This window comes from Pimephales promelas, chromosome 12 (genome assembly GCF_988280905.1).
Source record: "Pimephales promelas chromosome 12, fPimPro1.hap1.1, whole genome shotgun sequence".
NCBI lineage: Eukaryota > Metazoa > Chordata > Actinopteri > Cypriniformes > Leuciscidae > Pimephales > Pimephales promelas.
This window is the reverse complement of record NC_142780.1, coordinates 30,514,290-30,530,884: the sequence shown is the minus strand read 5'-3', so window position 1 is coordinate 30,530,884 and position 16,595 is coordinate 30,514,290. Positions and strand designations below refer to the sequence as shown.

At 34.8% G+C, this 16,595-nt stretch overlaps 1 protein-coding gene across 3 annotated transcripts in view; it reads left to right on the top strand.

Annotated features, from left to right (window-relative positions):
* Positions 1 to 16,595, top strand: part of oxr1a (oxidation resistance 1a) — an 89,437-nt gene that overhangs the window by 23,169 nt on the left and 49,673 nt on the right. For 2 of the 3 annotated variants that reach the window (XM_089117935.1, XM_039650887.2), the window contains exons 1-2: positions 1,119 to 1,450; positions 15,883 to 15,965. In XM_089117935.1, coding sequence (XP_088974061.1) covers positions 1,312 to 1,450; positions 15,883 to 15,965 — 222 coding nt within the window. In that variant the 5' untranslated portion in view covers positions 1,119 to 1,311. Of the gene's footprint in view, positions 1 to 1,118; positions 1,451 to 15,882; positions 15,966 to 16,595 lie in introns of those variants that run through there. The other variant, XM_039650885.2, reaches the window with a different exon arrangement.

Below are 16,595 nucleotides of genomic sequence, written 5' to 3'. Positions count from 1 at the left end.
CTTTGCTAACTCATTTGGGCTAAACGTGGCACAAATCTAGCAGTGTGCAACATTATGGCTGACCAGCAGATGGAGTTTCACTCATGTCCTTTTTTGGGGGATTTTGGGATCTGTGTAAATTTGGCCTGAGAGGCACATTTCATTTGTCACCCTTTGGGATGTAATTAACTTGATGAATTAAAAAGACACTGAACAATCTTTGCAATTAGCAGTGGCTCTCATATCATCAGATGAGCTGCATAGATGTTGTTGGGGAGGTGGAGATACTAATCCGTTTTCCTGCAAGCTGTTTTCATTAAGTTAAAATATAATTGTGACTCTCTGCATAATTACAGCATGTTTGCCTAATTTACCCCCTCTGAATTCAAGATTTACTGTTATTTTGGCATGCTGAGATATAGGCGATCATGTGATAGCAGAGTGTCATGCGTTGTAACAGGTCAAAAGTGTGCCTGAGGCATTGTAAAATCATACAGCATGCCATGATCATCTGGGACTGGGAATAAATTGTTTTAAGTAGGGTTAAGACACAACATTTTTCACAATTTACTGCTGCAAAAAACCATTTAAAGTAATTTAAATAAATACAAATTTAAACCTCACAAAAATATATTAGTTTTGTAGTTTGATACTCAATTATTTCTATTCAAATAAGATTTATTTTTCAGTTTATTTTACATGGTACTACAACAAGTAACTTTAAAGACCATATTAAATAGCCTATTACCAGGCCAAATGTGTTTTTACCGTAGGTGTTTGTTGTTTAGGACCAATTTATCCAACACAAAAATTTTCGTAAAACTAGCCAATAAACAAAACACTCTAAAAATGCTGGTTTATTTCATCCCACGACGTTAGGGTAAAATATTCGTTGGGTTTACAAATTTTTTTTTTAACCTTTTTTTTTTTTTTTTTTTTTTTTTTTAGAGTGGGGTCGTAAACTCAAACCACGAATTTGGTATTACCTTAAAACTGTGCGATATTTTTTTCAAATAAATGTTGTTTCGTTCTACCGACGCGACGCGTCTATCGCGCTTAAAACCCTGACGTCGCAGCCGGTCGACCAATCAAAGTCTTTGTTTACGTCAGCATTCCATCACTCGCAGTGGAGGATGAGCGTTCTGGTTGCGTCGCGTCACGTTGCTCGCGCTCATAACGGCGAAAAGTTGAGCAGTCAGGCAGCTGCTGTCAGTTTCAGTTCCTCATTCTGCTCTCATGTTTTCACTGTCAGCTCTGGGCAGATAGCTCGGCGTTATTGCGTTGTTTTTATCGCTTTTTTAATGTTTTAAATGTTTTGGAGAATATCTAAATATGGATTATATTCAGTCGTTCAGAGACGCAATCGCTGGTAAAATCTGGCCTGTTACCGAAGCTCTGAGAGAAGTTCAGTTTAAAGACTATTCTGATGTCGAAACGCCAATGGAGAACGCGCCTGAAACACACTCTGCAGGTATTAGTTTTGTGTTCTTCTCAAAAGTTTTACAAACTGGTTGAAACGCAGTTGGTGTGCGCCTGTAAACATTGACAGCTCAACATGGCTGCAGTAACTCGCACTGTTTTACATGTCAGCTGCCCTGCTGTTTTGCATTAGATTTGACTGTTGAACTTTAGCGAGGAAGAGTCCCCGACCTTGCAATACACGTAGATGCATTTACTATTGTAATTTTAAGTTTATTGCTTCATTGTTGTCCTGGTGTTGTTTGCTCAGACTCTGATATATTCAGGGCTCCTTTGGTCATATAAACCAATTTTAAATTTGTCTTGTCTTGTGAATATGCTTGTCTTAGTTAACATGAACTAACAATTAACAATACATATTTATTAACCTTGTTGTTGATCTTAAAATTTACTAATACATTTTCAACATCAAAATTTGTATTTAACATTTAGTTATTTCACTTTGAACTTGCATGAACATAATTTTTTTTCAACAGTTGCATTAACAGGTTAATACATGCTGTAAAAATATATTGCTCAATGTTAGGCCAGGTTAGTTATGCGTTAACAAATGAGACCTTATTGTAAAATATTGCCAAAATTCACAGATCAAAGACAAAGGTATTTGGGAAAAAAAACATAAAGATTGATTAATTTTCATTGATTTAAAATATATATATATATATATATATATATATATATATAATCATGATACAATTGATACATCAATGTAAATCCATTTGTTTAAAAACATAGACTGTAAAAAAAGATGGACAACGCCCCTTAGATCTCTTCCATCGGTCAAAAGTGAAGCCGCCAGTGTCCCGATATGGCGCTGACATCTTGGAGCTTGAGTCTGCGCAGAAGCGATTTCTGGACCAGGCATGCGTAGTTGTGAACAGTAAGTAAAGGCGCAAAATCAAGGCCCCGCCCTCACTTTCGCTGAATCAAATCGCATGAACACGCTCCTACACTTTTTTAATATTTATTATAGAAATTTAGATATGGCGTAAAAAAAAAAATTGTTTGTTTCCGGTTTCCGACCGACCCTGTCAATTTATGTGCGACCCAAAATTATTTTATGAGCTTGGGGAAGAAATAATAAAAATTAAATAAATACACAAATACAATTTTTTTCCATCTTCTGCTGTCTATCACTTCTTTCGCCATGTATTTGTTCGTTTCTTTCATTATTTTATGCAATCCAAAACACTCTAACCTGCCGCGGTTCGTATCTCTAGAGCCCGTCTAACTTGTCCGCTTTTCCGGGACAAATGGATTTTTGAAGGACAAGTAAAAGAGAATTTTACTCGCCCCAACGGACAAGTAGCCTGATTAGATAATCAATAACAAACAAAAAATAACTAGGGAATCACTAAACCGAGAGAATGATTCTGATTTTATTAAATTTATTGCAAGTTGCGATCGATTGTGGATAATAAATGTAGCAGGCAGCAGCTACTGTATTACTGAGGGTAAATTTGCGCTGTTGACGCTCGCGCAGAGAAATCTACACACATGAGCGGAACACACACACACACACAGTTAACAACATACTCTGCCTATAAAAAATCTAAATGTGGAGTTTTTATATTTTAACATATGTTAAGCACTAAGCAGCCTCAATTATTTTTCCTGAATACCATCACGATTGAAAAAGTGACATTGATTTCCTACAACAGTTCAATAAACAGTTAAGATTAAGTCACTTACTGTTTATAAGCAATATTGGGTGTTTTTGTTCCATTTCAGCAGCGAAAATAGTTCCAAAGAAAAGTCACAGCAGAACAACGACGCATCTCACAGGAACTCATCCTGTTTTCATTACTGAATGATTCAGCATTTTGAACGAATCGGTTGAGTCAAAGATTCAATGACCCATTCATAAAGATCAACATCTGTCTTATTCTTGAATGAATCAACCGTTTGAACGAATCGTTTGAATTAATGAATCAATAACTCACTCGTTAATACGGCCGCCTGCCGCCACCTATTGGCAGTTTAGTGTTATGTTTATAAGTAGCCTAGTATAATTCTTTCCAATATTTCTTATTTGCACATTTAAATCAATTTCATAACATTATTTTATGAAATTGTAATTTTTCATTGTAAATGATTTAATTTGATCAGCCCTACCTAGGGTAACAGTATGCTTCATCTTTCATTTTAAATTCCTAAATTTGATCAATAAATTCAATTATTTAGAATAATAAGACACTATAGGGCATTTAATAATATTGGTGGAGGAGATGCTCTTAAAGGTGCAGATATTACAATATGCCTTTTTAAATATCAAAGCTGATTGAACACTGATGAGAATATTGCTTCAGAATAAAAAATAAATAAATTTAAAAAATCCGGACAAGCAACTTTTTACTCAGACAAGTGATTGACAGATTTACTTACTTGTCTGGAGGACAAGCACGTGAAAAGGCTTGAGGGGATAGTTCACTTTGATATTTTTAGTTTTGACCAAAAAATATCAAAATTGAAAATACTGCAGAAACAAAAACACCTACATATCCCTTGAGGTAAGCTAAAACATATAAAAAATAATTTTGTGAACTATCCCTTGAATTTCCTACCCATCCCTTGCTGCCACTGAAAAAAAAAAAAAAAAAAAAAAAAAATTCCCTACCGACCCATGACCTCAACTGACAACCAACCGGAACCAAACTTTTTTTTTTTTTAGGCCTATTCAATTTAAAGCTCCAATCTCCTCAGTTCTCCGAAGATCCCGAAAAAATGATAAAAACGTCTGTAAATGATAGAAACCATATTTGGAAAAACTATATTTGAAGTGTAATTTAATTGTTTAGTCGGTCTCCTACCATTGAATAACATGGAGAGGCGGAGTTTATTACCTATACTAGGACCGGCCACCGGGGGGGCGATCGAGATGTTTTGGCTTCACTTTTCGGGGCTTGTGCGGCATGCTTGGACAAAAACTGTGGGAACTCCTTATATTGTGTCTCTGAATGAGTAAATTTTGTTAAACCTCTGAGTGAGTTCACGTAGTGTAACTGCGCAGCGCTTCTGGGTTGTATGAGATGAAATGTACGATAGTCCTCATGTACGATGAGCACGAGACTTCTTTTAAAAATTGTATGCACTCTAAAAATGCTGGGTTGTTTTAACCCAACTATGGGTCAAATATGGGTTTTATGCATATATTTTCATTTTTAATTAGATAAGTACCCCAAATGCTCAGAGTTGGAATTTCAGGCTCCAGTTCCAAAACAATGAAATAATGGCACCGTTTTCTGATGCGCCTCTGGCCCCTCATTACGAGAGAGGAACTGGTCTAAAGGATGAGTGGGACGCACTGATGCCATGCTGGAAGCACAGGGAGTCCATTAGCATACATCTGCACTGGCTTTAGAAGGACGTGGGAGGCACAAGACTCGTCCTGCTTTTCTCTAGATCACTCCCAAAGATGAATGGGGTGTGTGGGTGTGTTTTCATTACTGAGTTAAGACTAATTCCTTGGTGCGTTAGGCAGTATATGCTGTGCCAACCCAAGAGGTCATAATTGGATGCCAAAGCAGGTAGAACTGAAGCTACCATGGCATGACTGTTCATGTCCTCCTGGCCAAGCGCTTTATCTGTCAAACTACCTGTCGAAATACCTCAGTAGGGCTAGAGTGCTCTCAAAATTGTATTGAGTGAAATGAGTATTTTATATCATGCTATATATTTTTAATGAATAGGCTAGTCAGTAGGATGTCTTTTAGCCTTTTTTAATTATTTTTAATAGTTTTATACTATTCATATACAGTATGAAAGCAGTGCGTTAATCAACAGACCTTTCAAACAGACCATATATATATATATATATATATATATATATATATATGTATGTATGTATGTATGTATGTATAAGTATATATACTTATACATATACATAGCACACAAAAAGCTCTTTTTATTTTATTTTGAGTTTATTTTATTTATATATATATCATTCATTGTATTTATTAATGTATTATATACATTACATATCAATTTATTTATATATTTTAATTTACTTATGTAAATTTAAATGAATGTTTATATATATATATATATAAACGTTAATTATAATTATATAAATTATATAATTGATATATATTGTATATAATACATTAATAATAATAATGAATCAATAACAAATGAAAGTTACATCTTTTTTTTTATTATGTTTTATATTATTTGGATCTTGCATGCAAATCAAAAGGAAAATGAAACATTAGCATTGACTCTATGAACTTCATTGATTGCTCGAAAGCGTTGCGGCCCTAGTGGTGTTTATTTTGCTCTCGTCTAGACTAAACGCTAAAGTAGCAGGGATGGTGGACGCTCAACGTATCAAACTTTTCCCTCTATTTAATAACCTTTTAAATTCTGACTAAGCATCCAGGCCCAGTGTGCGTCAAGGGCAGAGAGAGCTGTTTACCTGCAGCACAGCAGCTGATCTTTCAACGCCAGGGTCTTTTTTCCCTTGACCTGCATTATTGGTCCTGCTTTCTCGATGGTGGATATGGATTTAGCACTAAGGCTGCCACATGCCGTTAGATGAAGAATGGTTAAAGCATCTCTGCTGAAGGGAAGTGTTGAGCTAGACGTCACATCTCATCCCAATGCGCTCTTTAGTCATGCCGATAAATTTGAGCCTTGTGTGTCATATAGGCCATGTCTAAGAAATCATGCATCATACCTCCCAAAAGAAAATCTGGAACACAATGATTGCTTCAAATAATGTACTACCATACTACCATTTTATAGTGTAGCGAACTATATATATATTCTTCAGCACACTGTAAATTGGAAGTATGATAATAGTACATTATATGTACTATGATAGTATATAACCGAAATTAAACCAATTGGCTTAGTGACTCAAATAGCGTTAAAAAAACTTTTTTTCTTTTAGACTACACCAGTAAATTGGGAACTGAAGCTTCCAAAGGCAACTGCATTGACGCATAGATACATTACATTGTGTGTACTCATTAATGCACATAACACCGTATTTTGGGTTAAAATAGGAAAAATAGTACTCCTCTCTACTGAAATTTGAAGTGAACATATTTAAATCCATAATTTTTTCTCCAGTGTCGAAGTATACAGATTTTTTTTTTATCCCAGAGGATAAAAGACTTCCTGACATAAGTTAGTAAATTAGCCACAGATTTAATGTTACACAAGAGTTACGTTTCCTGCAGCCTGCCAAATATTTTTGGCAAATAAAAACAGTATTTGTGTGAAAACATTTCCTATTAAGGTTAGGTTATTTGTAAGGTTATAAGGTTTTTGCAACTGCAAATGGACTGGTGAAATTTGCCTTTTGGCTCTTGTACATTTACATACATTTAAATGTTGATTAATGTGCAAATAAGATAAATAAACAAATAAGTAATCCATTTACAAATTATTTAAAAAGCACATGACTTTTTTTGTTCCATGTTACACAAACTTATTATTAAAAACAAGATAACTTAATGCCATTAGCTCAACTGAAGCCAAACAATGCAGAACATCATTGTATGCTGATTATGTACTATTTTTTAAATACTATGTAGTAGATACTGTATTATACTGTGCTAAGTGGTTCAACCAAAGCCATTGCCTGTTCTCTGAAGTTGTAGTATTATCTTCCTTGACAGAATACTTTAATTATTCTCTCAACTAATCTCGTTGTTCAATTCATTATTCAACCTACCAAACCGTGGTGTGATCTTCAGACGCTCATATTTAAGAGCAGAGTTGAACTTGCGACAACAGAGTAGAGGCAGACTTTAGCCACTGCTTTATTTGATTTGCAAACTAAATAGTGCTCACTAAAGCAATAACCGAGTGGATGGAAGGATCTTGCTGCGATTAGTCACCCTGGAGTGAGTGCTAATGAGAGGCTCTGGTGCGGGTGACACACACAGAGCCACTGACAGTATCGGGGTTTGATTAATTGACCTGGGGTGTGTGTTAATGAGGGAAAGGAGCAGGCCATGCCAAGTTCAGCATCTCCCCTGACACAGCATTCAAACTGCAGATCTAGCAAACACACACACACCAGCTACTGTGACAGTCTGGGCCGTGACTGCCGGGGTGTTTAAGCTGTTCGGTTCAGTGAGCAACTTTGCCATGTTTTTCCCATGGCTGTTATTTCTCCCTGTGCTAAAGGGGTCATATGATGAAACAGGATTTTTATAGTATTTTTGAACTAAAACAGCCTGATACCTACAGACACTAACTTATTCTAGCATTAAAACTAATCTGCAATAACAGCTGATTCAGGAACATCTTATGACATCACAACTAACAGGAACACATGACCGGCTAGCTACATTTAGTCATTACACCCAAAATTCTGTACTTTTTGCTCTAGGTAAAAAGACATGAAAAAAGAAGGAAATTGTCTTATTAGACAGTGTTTATTTAGCATGTAAGGGGAGGTATATATATATATGAAGAGTTCAGATGCAAAAGCCTCTAAATGCCATTTGAAATTTTCTTCTTTAATGATGATTTTTATCAAACTTGTATATTTAAGTTCAGTAATTTCACTTAAATGGCAATGATAATTACCTATTAATTGTAATTTAAGTGAAATTACTAAACTTAAATATACAAATTTGATAAAAATCATCATTAAAGAAGAAAATTTCAAATGGCATTTAGAGGCTTTTGCATCTTTATTTATTTATTTAGTAAACATAATTAAATGTACAGTATGTATACAGGCCTAAACATTTTGTATCAACTTTTAAATTTTAAAAAGACATGAGACATTAAGGTAAAAAGACATGAAAAAAGAAGTTAATTGTCTAACTAGACAGTGTTTATTTAGCATGTAAATGTAGCATGTATGTAGCATGTAAAGGGAGGTATGTAAATATTTTATATATATATATATATAATATATATATATATAGTAAACGTAATTAAATGTATTGTATGTACCTTTTATACAGGCCTAAACATTTTGTATCAACTTTTTAATTTTATAATCATTAGTTTTTAAGATTAATTCAATATGAATAGGATTACAAATAATGCACACACAGAATCTCAATGTTAACAGTAATGGTGGTTATTTTTCCTGCAAATAAATCGAATGAATCCTTTAAAGGAAAGAAAATAATAATCTATTTGTTCAATGAAGACAGCAATGGCATAAAAAGCATTTCAACTTTTCCTCACAGTCATGAGAAAGTATCGTCCCTTTGCACAAAAGTTTATTTTCTTGCTTAACGCTGCACAGATGTTTTCATTAGCATTAGTCAGAAATCAGATTAGACTAATCCTGTGATTATATAGTGTGTTTAAACGATGCTGGGTTGTTTTAACCCAAATTTGGGTCAAATATAGACAAACCCAAATGTTGGGTTAAAAATGTAATTTAAAATTTGAACCCATCTTCAACTTTCACTAGTTTCAACTGTAAATTTTTTAATTACATTTTTAACCCAACATTTGGGTTTGTCCATATTTGACCCAAATTTGGGTTGAAACAACCCAGCATTGTTTAGAGTGTGTAAATACACGACACAGCCACTGTTACGGACACTTATATTATTAAGATGCATGAGCTTCGTGGGGCGTCTTGGAGACTGACAGTTACATACAGTCATATGAGCAAAATCATTAAACATGATGCTAGTTATGGATGTAGGCTATACTTTACAGTCAGAAAAACATGTCAAATAGTTTATAATAGGCTGGACAGTGTGACAGTTGCCGGTAGCTATTCACAAAAGAGCTCTTTCATGCCTGGAGTCGACAGTTTCCAGAATCTGTGTTCGTTCTGTATCTGGATGTCAAGTCGAGTCATCCTCTGCAGTGAACGCTGTCACACCATTGTATTTATTTATATGTTTATGTTTGTTTGTCTCTTTATCGGTAAGGATGCTTTGTTTGGTACAAGTCTGTCGACGCATAAGGAATATCACTCAAAAATACAAATACTGCCATTTTACTCGCATCCTCATATCCTTCCAAAGTGCCGTTTTATTTATTTTTGTTTGGAAAAAGTAACTGCATAGATTTGTAATGACATGACAGTGAGTAAATAATAGAATGCAGACTGCCCATTTTTGGGTGAACTATTATTTTAAGACTGATGTTGGAATAGTGAATCAGATTGTTTGTTCATTGTCTCCCCACAGCCATAGTCATCTCATTCCAGCACATTTTGTGTGTATGTGTGTGTGCCACCTGCTTATTATGATGGGGCACTTGTTTCCAGCACCATTCTGAGCAGTAAATGAGAGCGGTCTAAGAATAACATCCGGCGGGCTGTTGCAGCTGCCGCTAACACAAGCCTGGTTGTTTTCTCTGTCACGCTGAAGTTGGTCTCATGCGTTCTGCGTCCTTGTGTGACAACAATACTCAAATAAAGAACACACAACAAATACATAAAAAGGGCATTTTATGTATCTGTGATTGCAGTGTCGGTTTTATAGCAGCTTTATTCGTTTTTTAAGTGCTGTTTGCTAATGCTATCATTATTATTTTTACTCATATGTAGGGTTATTAAAACTTACGATCCATAACTCTATGTTAAATGTTGGTACGTAACTCAGCATGCACCGTTTAATACCTCGCAGACATGAATTCATATTTTCATGTAAACCGACATAAAAAAAATTTTTTCAGGATTTTTTGATTAATAGAAAATTCAAAAGAACAGCAATTATTTGAGAATTGTTTTGTAACATTGTAAGTTTTTATTGTCACTTTTTAGCATACACTCTAAAAAATGCTGGGTTGTTTTAACCCAACTTTGGGTCAAATATGGACTAACCCAGCCGTTGGGTTAAATTTTTACATTACATTTTTAACCCAACATTTCAGGTTTGTCCATATTTGACCCAAAATTGGGTTAAAACAACCCAGCATTTTTTAGAGTGTATTAATGCTTCCTTTGAAACAAATATTGACATCTTTCAAAAATATGAAATCTAATTTAAATAATATTTTAATTTGCATTATGTTGTGTTAAACATTGTTAAATACATTTTTAAAGTAAAGGTAAGGATACAATTATTACTATTAACTAGTTGATTATTAGTTATTAGCATGCATGATACTAGAATATTGGCTGTTTATTAATACTTATAAAGCACTTTAATGCTTTATTCTGCATGACCATATCCAACATCCCTTAATCCTACCCATTAATAAGCAGTAATTATGAGTTTGAGGCAAAAGTCATATAGTTAATAGTTAATAGTGAGAATTGGACAGTGTGACCAAAATAAAATTCAAAATGATTAAATGTACTATTATAATTAGATCATTATGAGCCATGTTGTGATTCTATGTTAAGGCCTTCTGTACATGTACAAAAATCAGTCCTAGGTAGCCATTGTGTTTTATCACATCTCCATGGTTAAATGGTACAAGTTTACATGCGTCAATAACTGATCGTCAACATGGGTTAATGCTGATTGTATAACAGCTGCAGACCATTAGAGCTTTGTTTGTTAAAATCACAAGACTGATTTACGCACGCGTGTGTGTGTTTTGTGCATGAGAAAAAAATAAGAAAAATGTTACAAATGTATCTGATGAATAATATTATTTTCTTTTTCCACTGAAAGGAAAAAGCGAACAGCATGTGGCCTTGTAACATATTTCCCACCTTTGTTATGTGACCACCATTGGACATTAGTTCTTTTTAGCAGTGGCCTTTATATTACCACTTAACTGTCACCGTCCCACAGGTGGGACGTTTGCCACTATATTTTTAAAACAATAATATCTTAGTAAATACCTTAAATAATATTGACAAACTATATATCATTTGAAAGCTTACAATCTCTAGTTTCCATATTTGGTGACTGATTTTCAAAATATATTACAGAGGAGCCATAATTTATCAATATAAAACAAGAATATTTTCATACTCATAAGGCGTGTTCAGACCTTTATTTTAAAATAGCAGTAAACATGAAAAATCATGAAAAAATGGTAGATACCTCAGTTTTTTTTCATGCCAAAAGTTCAAAAGATAGAATCCATTCAATTATTTTGGAAAAAAAAGGTCTGAAAAGTTTGAAATATCAAGAAAAAAATAATAAATTTACCATTTGTGACGTGGCAGCTAGCTATGACTTACATGCATGTTCTTTGTATGTGTTTCTTAGAGGTTCAATTCATATCAAAATCTGCCAAACTTCCCATGCTACTTCTGAATAGGATCTCTACTTCAGAAATTGTATGAAAATTGTGAAAATAATGGTTCATATCACTCAAAACACGAATGGAAATGCAGGCGCCCTTATATGGGCAGTAATGGAGTCTGATTGTGCCCTAGTGTAAAAGTTTGGTACTGCGCCCAAACAAAATCTCACTGAAAGCTCATTTTTTGAGATATCAACCTAAAATTTGAAACACAACTTGTTCAGATTTTTGGCTTTGATTTTTCTGCAGTTTTAGAGTAGACCAGGTTTTGAAAATATATATTTTATGTAAAATATGAATAATTAATATTTTTACATTGTACATTTCCATAAACTCAAACTTCTATAACTTTTTTTTCTGTTTCACTTTCTTAATTTATTTCACTTCTACAAAAATCTGCCAAATGTCTTCTTTAAAACGAGACCAATCATATGTCTATATTCCAAAGCATTCTTGAATTACAACCATTTAAGTTTGAAATGTGCATTTTCATGTCTATTCAAAAAAGGGGGGGTGACAGTTAACAGGTTATAATGCTAGATAATCCGTGAGCCAACACATATGCAACATTACAAGACAACATCAATGCTTATCAAATTTAATTCCAAATTAGTGACTTATAAGGTTTCATTTGTGCTAGGATGCTGCAGCAATGCAGCTTACGTTTTAGAACCGACCCAATGTGTCAAACACTGATAACAAATGAATATTTATTAAAGATATTTGTCATATTGTTGATGCTGGATGGACACTGGCTGCACACAGAATGTTCCAGAACCGCAGAGATGATGGATTTGGTGTCTTTCTTTCAGACACACATTGGACTCTTTGTTTTGTTTCGATGGGAGCTCTTATCTCAGCGTGTGAAAAGCCTGTTTCAGGCGATACACACATGTGAGGGTTCAATTCCATACAATTTTGCCGCTTTTCATGGAACTTATCTCTGCTGTGTGTTTGCTCACTGAGTCTCTGACTCATGCCTTGGTCAATGCTGTTGTTCTGGAATACATACTGTAGACATTAGCATATTTTTGTTATTTATTATTGGGAGGTGTAGTAAATATTCTGATATTAATTAAACCCCAATTCCTTCATTTAATAACGGTCCTCAAATCTAGAATGAATTCGTGTACATATTTTAGATTTAAATGAACAAAGATTTTTTGTTTTTATCGAGCATTAACCTTTTTCAAATAAAAATTTCCTGATAATTTACTAATAACCCCCATAACATCCAAGATGTCCGTGTTTTTCTTTCTTCAGTCGAAAAGAAAGTAGGTTTTTGAGGAAAATATTCCAGGATTTTTCTCCATATAATGGACTTCAATGGCAACCAACGGTTTGAAGGTTCAAATGTCAGTCTCCATGTAGCTTCAAAGGCTCGACATGATCCCAGTCGAGAAATGTAGCTTCAAAGCTCAGAGATGGTATAAGACAGGCATTTGTGGTTAAAGTATATAATATTTTTATTTATTTTTTAGAAAATGACCAATCGTTTCGTTAGATAAGACCCTTATTTCCCGGGTTTATTTCCCATTTATATTCATTGCTGCACCGTGTGATGTCACACGATCGAACGGCTCGATTTTAAACGGAAAAACATATAAGGATATAAAAACAAAAACACTGGATGGATTATATGGATATGGATTATATGATGGTTGTGTGTACAGGCACTGCCAACACACATTTCAGTACAAAAGTGCATGTACCATTATATGACCCATTTAACACAGGAAAGAAAATAGCAGAATTTCAGTTCCCCCATCTCATCCCAAATTCCTATAGCCTAATGAAGGGCAATAATAATAGTAGTGTTTGCTATATAGTAGTTTGTCTTTGCATGTGGAAATCTCAAAATAATAATTTGAATCAATTTAGAGCAGCTTTATAGATATCAAGAGTTCATGACTATGTGTTTCTGAAAAACTCTATTTATGAGGCGACATACTGTAAATAAAGAGAGATCAGCCACTGTCACTGTTTGTCAGGTTATAGTCTCAAACAGAGGCGTGAAAGCGCTGGATAAAAGACCAGCGCTCGTATCGGCGCTTGCGCTGGCCTGGTTTCTTTCGCTGCCGTCTCTTTGGTGTGAGCACAGAAATAGCAGGAAGACTATGATTCATGGCTGCACAGCCGAGAGTCTCTCTGTCACACTGTCACAAGTGCAGAACCTGTTAGTCGACTGATTCTGTAGACGGACCGACCGCCTCAAGCAAAGTGAACATGTGGGGGACTTGCCAACACTGCTGTGTTAACTTTGAAAACTACACACAGAGACACACACCCATGAGACTGCATACTAACACTGAAAAACATGTAGCCAAAACATATATATATATATATAATATATATGTTTTGGCTACATATTTTCATATATATATATATTTTTTTTTCCACATATATATATATATATATATATATATATATATATATATATTCATTAATTACTTTTTTATATAGTTTGTAGCAGTCACCTTAAAATAAAGTGTTACCATTATTTCTTAAAGTAACATGGGTACTAGGGTTGCCATTGTTGGATGAATGCAAGCTGCAATTTGGAGTAAATGCTGTGCGATTATTTTCTTGTCACCCATCGTGCTTTTGAAAAGGTCCAGATGATGTTGTTTATTAGAAGTCGCAATTTGAGGAATGTTACGTGTTTTACTGTGGAAAACTGTAACATTGCCACAAACAAACTGTGGAATACAACTATGTATACGTTTTGGTGAATACAATTATTTACTAATTAATAATTTATTTTTATTACATAAATGTTGTATGATTTGAATTGTTGCTTTAGATCAAGGAGGTCTAGACCTCTGAATCCTCATTTTAAGGAAGGAAGAGTATGTTAATCTATGCTAACGTGATCTTAGGTTTGGGGTCAGTAAGATTTGTTTTAAGAAAATTAGTTATTTTATTTAGTAAGGCTGCATTAAATTTATCACCAGACAAGACATTTATAATGATACAAAAAAAATCTGTTTCAAATAAATGCTGTTGAGCAAAGAATCCTGAAAAATGTATTAGTTTACAAAAATCCATATTGGTAATAATAATAAATGTTTCTTGAGCAGCAAATTAGAATGATTTCTGAAGGATCATGTGACACTGAAGACTGGAGTAATGATTGCAATCACAGTAGGGCTGTCAAACGATTAATCGCATCCAAAATAAAAGTTTGTGTTTACATAATATATTTGGGTGCACTGTGTATAATTTTTTGTATATATATATATATATATATATATATATATATATATATAAATACACACACATGCGTGTATATTTAAGAAAAAAATATTATATATAAAATATTGATATTTATATATAATATAAATTATATATAAATCTATATACAGTATATACATGAAAATATTTCTTAAATATACTCAAGCATGTGTGTATATTTATATATTTATTTATATATATATATATATATATATATATATATATATATACAAAATAATTATACACAGTGCATCCACATATATTATGTAAACACAAACTTTTATTTTGGATGCGATTAATCACAATTAATCGTTTGAGAGCCCTAAATCACAGCAATAAATGACATTTTAGAAAACAGTTATTTTAAATTGTAATAACATTTCAGAATATTACTGTGTTAGCCTTAGAAGAGACTTTCAGAAACATTACATCTTACCAATCCCAAACATTTGAATAGAAGTGCATAGGTTAACGTGTGTTAAGTAGTTTCCCAACATATCTAATAGTTCTCGCAACTATTACTCTAAAAAGTTTCACCAGAGTGTGCCATTTGAAATCCCAGCTTAATTGAAGTTATTTATTGAAATAATTAAAGTATTGATTTGCATTTAATCAGTGCCATACGTAAATGATCTCAATTAGCTGTGCATAAGCATTCAAATTCGCTTCAAAGACTCACAGATTCACAGCACAACACAAATGTGATAGTGTCGGGTGGCCTCTCTCTCTCATAGAGGTCAGGGTGGTCTCTGTCTGTTACGGTGTTTGCAGCAGCAGGAGGCATTGCAAGGTGAAGACACATCGGCTGTCATTGTGCTGAACGAGAAAGTGAGCGAGAGAGACAGCGGGGAAAGGAGGGGTAGACAGAGAGAGAGAGAGAGAGAGAGAGAGAGAGACGCTGCGTTCTCTGGCTCACCAGAGTCGCTCGATCACACTCGCTGTTGACGGATGAGCCGTCGGTCGAGGCTGAGAGCTCGGCAGTTTGTGTCAAGCTGAGGGGAGAGCGGAACATGAACATAATGAGAACCTTCCCTCGCTTGCTTTCAGATACCGGGCAGAAGAAGACGCCGGAGAAGAAGGATGGAAGGCGGATGTCGTTCCAGAGACCGAAGGGCACCATCGAGTATTCCGTAAGTGAGAACATCAAGCTCTTTCCTCGTTATTTCTGTGCATGTGCTTTTGTGTTTTGTAGGGTCGTATCTCGCGGAGCTCGTCCCAGCTCTGTTTACTCTGAGGATTTTTTCCACATGTGCCGGAGAGATTTCTGTGAGAGTTTGTGCGCGTCCACAGGGATGATCTGAGCCCGAGCGTGTTTTGATCAGCGTTTAGTATGGAGACTAGGGTGCCAATGTTTACATCAGCCTGTTTATTTTCACTGGTCTGCATGAGAATGTCCTCAACATGCATTCCAGCAGAGTATTGGTGAATGACCTTCCTTTCTGCGTTTGCATTTCTATTGATTTAGCGTGTGTGCGTGCGCTGTGTGAGAGAGATTGTGTGAGCTTCGATTGTCTATCTTAACAGATTGTTGTGTTCTTGAAATGACCCTCAAATTCCAGCTGCGGGCAGAGCGCTTCTCGTCTCTCTCCCTAGTAACAGAGGAGCGTGTGGGTTGAGCCGAGCTCTGGAGTTCTGCCTGGAAGTGGAGAAGAAACTGCTGGCAGCTACAGCTGTCATTCAGCCAGAAGATCAGAATCATATCCCCTTTTCCACCAAAAACGGTGCTCGGCCGGGGATTCTGATCAGAAATAACCCATGTT